Source organism: Cebus imitator, unplaced genomic scaffold (assembly GCF_001604975.1).
Source record: "Cebus imitator isolate Cc_AM_T3 unplaced genomic scaffold, Cebus_imitator-1.0 Scaffold71, whole genome shotgun sequence".
In the NCBI taxonomy this organism is placed as follows: Eukaryota; Metazoa; Chordata; class Mammalia; order Primates; family Cebidae; genus Cebus; species Cebus imitator.
In genome coordinates, this window is record NW_016107386.1 from 3614427 (window position 1) to 3620805 (window position 6379).

General features: G+C 50.2%; 1 protein-coding gene across 10 annotated transcripts in view; it reads left to right on the forward strand.

Annotated features, from left to right (window-relative positions):
* The window catches only part of SEC31B (SEC31 homolog B, COPII coat complex component), a 33267-nt gene extending 29661 nt beyond the window's left edge, over nucleotides 1-3606 (forward strand). For 6 of the 10 annotated variants that reach the window (XM_017531245.2, XM_017531244.2, XM_017531246.2 and 3 more), the window contains exons 21-26: nucleotides 276-590; nucleotides 836-894; nucleotides 1195-1341; nucleotides 1627-1746; nucleotides 2172-2243; nucleotides 2475-2654. In XM_017531245.2, coding sequence (XP_017386734.1) covers nucleotides 276-590; nucleotides 836-894; nucleotides 1195-1341; nucleotides 1627-1746; nucleotides 2172-2243; nucleotides 2475-2654 — 893 coding nt within the window. Of the gene's footprint in view, nucleotides 1-275; nucleotides 591-835; nucleotides 895-1194; nucleotides 1342-1626; nucleotides 1747-2171; nucleotides 2244-2457 lie in introns of all 10 variants that reach the window. The other 4 variants (XM_017531249.2, XM_017531250.2, XM_017531242.1 and 1 more) reach the window with 2 other exon arrangements.
* The last annotated feature ends 2773 nt before the right edge of the window (nucleotides 3607-6379 follow it).

The following is a 6379-nucleotide window of genomic DNA, read 5'->3' on the forward strand; positions in this document are numbered from 1 at the left end:
GAAGTTGAGAATTGTGAATTCCTAATGCTGTCACTGGTATATTGCCAAAGGTACGAAGCCAAAGTGTTGTGTTGGTTATTTCAACCCTATGAGATTGTTTTGAAAGTCAGTCACATAAGGAATATAGTTAAAAGAATTTTGTAAATTATAGATTTCCATGTACATGTATTAATCATTATTAATTTTTTGTTGCTATCCTGTTTCTCCCTGATATGCTCTGAGATGCTCCTGAATTGAAGTTTAGTGACAAATGACCTATTTCTCTTCCACTTCAGCTTCATCTCAGCCACAGCTATTAAGAGGGCAAAGGGCACAAGCTCCTAACCCTGTGGGATTCCCTGGGACATGGCCTCTTCCTAGTTCCCCTCTACCCACGGCATCCCCAGACATCATGCAGCCTGGCTCTACCTCCCTGCCTGAGACTCCTAGACTGTTCCCTCTGCTTCCTGTGAGACCACCAGGTCCCAGCCACATGGCCTCCCACACCCCAGCCCCTCCTGCGAGCTTCCCTGTGTCAACTCCTCCGGGGGTCCCAGGTGCCCCATGCTCCAGTGTCCTCCCAACCACTGGCGTCATGACTCCTCACCCAGGTCAGTCTTCCCTCCATGGGTCCCTCTTGTGGGTTATTGCTTCCCCTGCCTCTCCCACTACTTTGGGAGTCTTTCCTCAAGCCAGAGGGCTGGGGTCCCATTGGGGGAGGGTGGCCAGGAGTGTAGATGGTCTGCAGAGGGAGGTATGGTGGACTCCAACTCAAAGAATGCTTCCAGCTTTCAGATCAAAAACTAACAGTGTTTTTCACTATGCACCTACAAACCTCTATCTTTTTACCCTATAGGACCTCAAGATTCCTGGAAAGATGCTCCAGCCTCCAGGGGAAACCTCCAGAGGAACAAGGTCAATGCATCTTTCCCCACCCACTCCCTTGTACATTCCCCAGTGATCTACGTTCTAATTCCTTAGAGGATTCAGTCAGTCCTTCCCCTTCTCAGGCTGTCCCCACTCTCCTCCCACTTACTCTCCTTCCCTCAGGACCTTGTCTTTCCCTCTTACACACATACGCAAGTTTCCTCATTTCCCGGTTTCCCACACTCACTCTTCTGCCTCTTTGTTCATTATCATTCCCGCCACTCCCCAAAACCAGAGCCATGGAGTCTCTCAGCTTAGACTCATGTGTCTTTCCTTCTGTCTCTTTAGCTGCCAGAGACATTTATACCCCCAGCACCAATTACTGCTCCAGTTATGAGCCTCTCCCCTGAACTGCGAGGGATTCTTCCCTCACAGCACCCTGTCTCCGGTGTGAGTCATGCTCCCCCAAGAGCTCCAGGAGAACGCAGCCTGCAGGTGACAGGGACAGTGTATTCCCCTCCCTTGGGAAACCTTCCAGCCCTCCTTGGGTGTAGGTCATGGTAGACGGGCCTCATTCTTCAAGGTAGAGACAGTCTCTGAGCTGAGGGAGACTGGGGGCAGGTACCAGGTGTCCTTACTGCAAAGAGAGGGAGGCTGCTCCTCTCCGCCACTCTGCTCTAATGGGAACAGTGTGACTATGAGTCACTGAGGACTAATCCTTAGGGAAGCCATGAGAAGGACAGCTTGCCCTTCTGGCCTTTCTCCCCACTTCTTTATCAGCAACTTCGGCAGCTGCCCCCTGAGAAAGTGGAGAGGAAGGAGCTGCCTCCAGAGCATCAGTCCTTGAAGACCAGCTTCGAGGCCCTTCTCCAGCGCTGCTCCCTGTCTGCAACTGACTTAGTAAGTCTCAGCCTTCTCCACGGTGCCCTCCTCGCACCCCTAGCTTGTTCCAGGACCTCGGCTGTGGACCGGTTCCTTTTGTGACTCTCTTCTCACTGCCTCTGGGCATGCTCTGTCTGTACTTATTTGATGTCCTTATGGAGCAGGGGGAGAGACTTCAAGTCTGGTCTGAAGTCCAGCTCCTTGGTAGCAGGACCAGCAGCATTGAGACTAAAGACAGCAGGAGTAGTGGAAGCAGGGTGAAGCCAGGAGTGAGGAAGTCTGCCATTCCTTTGCTGGCTGCGCCAGCTTGAGCAAGTCACTTCCTTCTCGGGCCTTCACTTCCTTTGTGAAATGAAGCTAGCTCTAATATACTATGATTCTTTATGGCCCTGGGTAGTGTTATCCTTGGGGGTTGGGGTTGGAATCTATTTCTTTCCCTGCAGAAGACAAAAAGGAAGCTGGAAGAGGCAGCCAAGCGTCTGGAGTGTCTATATGAGAAGCTCTGTGAGGGGACAGTAAGTACACCTAGCTGTGCTCCCACTGCCTCCTGCCCCCCCACCATCACCATGGCCAAAGGAAGCCCAGCGTCTTTTCTTCCCATAGGTCTCACTGACCTGGGGTCCCCACAAAATACATGCCTCCTGCCTGAACTGAGCCCCAGAACTTAAGTCCTCCCTTATCCCTTCCAGGCTGCCGGTGTAGGGCCTGGGTTGGGCTCACTAATCTAAGGGTCCCTTCCTCCACAGCTCTCACCTCATGTCGTGGCTGGGCTTCATCAGGTTGCCCGATGTGTGGATGCAGGAAGCTTTGAGCAGGGCCTCGCAGTGCATGCCCAGGTGGCGGGCTGCAGCAGCTTCAGCGAGGTGTCTAGCTTCATGCCTATCCTGAAGGCTGTCCTCACCATCGCTCATAAGCTGCAGGTCTAAACCAGGCAGCCTCTCTTGCTAGGAGGCTACTTCTGCTGTTCTTAACTCCTCCCTGCAGAAGAGGGGACTTTTGTAAAAGATTGTTTGTTTTTCCCAACTCTTTTCCTTGCTGCCAGGTATGTGATGCTGCAGGCTTGGCTCCAAATCAGCTGTGTGCCTGCTTTTTACTCCTTTATGCCTGGCCTTCTAGGATCTACCCAAGACTCTCTCAGGCCTGGAGGCAAGGCACAGAGTCAGTTCTTCACTCTCCCTAATATTATACTCTGTAAGGACCTGGGGCAGGGTATCTTCTCCCCCAGGAGAAGTTCAAGTGGCTTCTGAGAGGGTGAACAGGATCATTACTTCCAAGTCTACCTCTGCTGTGACCCATCTTGTGGGTCTTTTGTTTCCCCCTCTGTGGTTTATGAGCTTGCCCTTACCTTCTCCCTGCCTCTGACTTCGTATTTCCAGGTCCGTATTTCTCTGTAGCCCAGGGTCTGGGGTAGAGCTGACTGCTGTTCACGCTTTGAACAAGTCTTGGATGTGAGGGATGGGTGCTGAGCAGAACCAAGACAGGAAACTTTGGCGCTGTTAAAATGGAATTTCTCATCTGCCAGTGTTATTAAGGGTGGACTAGATTAGAGGGAAAGTGAACTGCTTTTTGCCAGAAGCTGTCTTAGGCATGAGATAGGAGCAGGGGAACCACAGCCTATGGAGAACTGCTCTTGACCCCACTTATGCTGGAGCCCTAGCCCAAGGCCATTCTTTCTGTGATGATGAAGCCCAGTTCTGGAATAGGAGCCATATGAAGGAACGATTCTCTTTAGCACTGCTCCTCAAGGCTTGGGGGCTCTTCTCACTCTCAGCCACCACGTGTCTCAGGGCTGCCTCCTCTGATTGCATTTTCATTTGTGGCACTGTATTTGATGCAGTGATGTACTCAATGGTGCAATAAAGCTGCTTTGATTTGGTTTCCTCTGTCACCTCCCAGTCATTGCCTCCGCGGGTCCTATTTTGCCATTACCTTTCTAGTCCTCTTTTTTTATTTTATTTTTTTTTGAGACAGCGTTTTGCTCTTGTTGCCCAGGCTGGAGTGCAATGGCACGATCTCGGCTCACTGCAACCTCTGCCTCCTGGGTTTAAGTGATTCTTCTGCCTCAGCCTCCCCAGTAGCTTGGATTACAGGCTTGCGCCACCACACCCAGCTAATTTTTTTGTATTTTTAGTAGAGATGGGGTTTCTCTATGGTGGTCAGGCTGATCTCAAACTCCCAACCTCAGGTGATCTGCCCACCTCGGCCTCCCAAAGTGCTGGGATTACAGGCATGACCCACCACCCCGGCACTAGTCCTCTTTATTCTTGCTTCTGACACCCTAGTAAAGCAGGGAAGAGGCTTAGGGAGAGAAATCAAGAAAGTTAAAGGAAGGTGTCCAGTGCCACTGACAGACCTCTGCTGGGTGTGTTGGGGGTGGGGGGTTTTCCCCACCCCACTTCAGGGCCGAGCTCAGCTATACAAAGGGACTGGGTGTGAAGCCAGGGGGTCCTAGCCCTAATTCTGTTGTAGATCCCATCATGTCTGTGGGCTAGATGTGTGTGTGTTTGGGAGGGAGGGATTGTTAGGCAGTATTTGTTTGTAAAGCCACTTGCTCTTCAGATAATACTTGCACTAACTTCTATTGATGAAGCAGTGTGAGCCCCAGCAAAGTCCTTTCCCAAAGTGTCTTTGAAGCCAAGCGCCCATTGAAGGGAAGAAAGGCCGGGAGAGGGGATTAGTTTGTTCAGCAGCTGTGAATTTCAGTGGGAGGTTGATGAACTCCGAAGTCTTTGTTTAAATTAAAGTGGGGGAGAAAAAAGCCGCTGCTGGAGCGAGAGCCCCACTTGAGGCCCTGAACTAACACAAGGAGAAGTCTGAGCTGCAGGGAGCTGTGTACTGACTGTGAAGACTTTTCCCAAACACTCTCGGAAAAGGTGTTGTAAGAAGACAAGGGGGTTGAGTGGTGGATTAGCATGTGAAATGAAGTTTTCATTGACTCCGGTGGGGGTAGAAGGCTATTTTAATGGCATTTTGTTCTCCTATTTTCTCTTTTTGAGCTCTTTAGAGATATTGTTTTGCTAAGACAGGCTTTCTTCCCCCTTCTTTCCAGTCTGAGGATTGCCTCTATGGGAGCCAACGTAAATATTTCTCCTCCAGGAATGTGGGTTAATTAAAAGGAAATGAATGAGTGGAAGCATCCAATCCACAACTACAATAGGCGAGTGCCCTGGCCTGCCCTCCCCTCCCACCACCGCCAGCACCACCAGCACCAAGGACGACCCGTCTCTGTGCCCTAACCTGCTGCTAAGGCCATTTGAGGCTGCGATTCTTTTCAAAAAGAAAAAGCTGTGCCTGTGTGTAGGCTCACAGGCCAGGGACAGGAAGGAGACTGTGCTTTGCCCACCCCAACCAATGTCCTTGCCACTTCTCAGGACCTCCCTCCGTTTCTGTCCCTGGCTGAGACAGATGGGCTCCTGAAGAGCACACAAGAGGTGGGAAAGGGCCTGTGCTCTGCACTCACCCCACAGGAACTTACTAGTTGGCAGAAGAAGCCAGTCATCTTTCTCAGCGTCAGTTTAAATCTGTAAAACAAAAGATATGACTAGCTGACCTCAAAGATGTCTTCCCAAGCACCAGTTCTGGAGTTGTCTACTTTGTAAAGGGACCACAGCCCTGGCAATTGAGTGTAAGGTGAGAATTGAAGCTCCATGATGCAGCGATGGTGGTTGTTCGCTACTGTCTCCACTTGTGTGTGTTGAACGAACAAGTGAACAAGTGGATACTGCAAAAGGAAGGGAAAAGCAATACAGATCCAAGGCAGCTCAGTCATGTTTTCTTGTTAGAACTGGAATGAATCTGGTATTCATTTGGGGTTATAAAACAATAACCTAGGCCAGGCATGGTGGCTCATACCTGTAATCCCAGCACTTTGGGCAGCCAAGGTGGGTAGATCACGAGGTGAAGAGATCGAGACCATCCTGGCCAACATGACGAAACCCCATCTCTACTAAAAATGCAAAAATTAGCTGGGCATAGTGGTGTGCACCTGTAGTCCCAGCTGCTCGGGAAGCTGAGGCAGGAGAATCCCTTGAACCTGGGAGGAGGAGGTTGCAGTGAGCTGAGATCACACCACTGCACTCCAGCCTGGCGACAGAGCAAGACTCCGTCTCAAAAACAAAAACCAAAAGCAAAAAACAACAACCTATGAGATAATGTTCTGGCAACATGATATAGAGTGCTGACCTAGAGTTACCAAATAGGAAGCACAGTACTACTCTTGCTTTTATGCTAAGAGACTTCCTGAGAATGCAGCTTCACTTTACAACATTGTACTTTTAAATTTCCTAGCTGCCTTGCCAAACTCTTCGTGTACATTATTAAGTAATCCTGCAAAGTGGGACAGGTAGGTTCGTATATACTGCTGTTGAAGGAGGAAAGGCAAGTTGGGAGATTCAGGAGGCCCAGATAAAAGCGGAGGGAAGACGTGAAGGGCCTTTTGCTGATAGAGCTGGAAATGAAGCGCTAGGAACACCTGAAAGGAAGTGTATCCCCTGCTCAAGAAGGAGAGACTCTTTCCTCAGTGATAGTAAGACCAGAAGGTGTGAGTGAGACCAGGTGCTTGGGATCTGACCTGGCCATTGCCTCAGTTTGGAATACAGGAGCCCTTCCACTCTTACAGGTGAGCCCCTAGAGTCTTGACTTTTGTTACCTG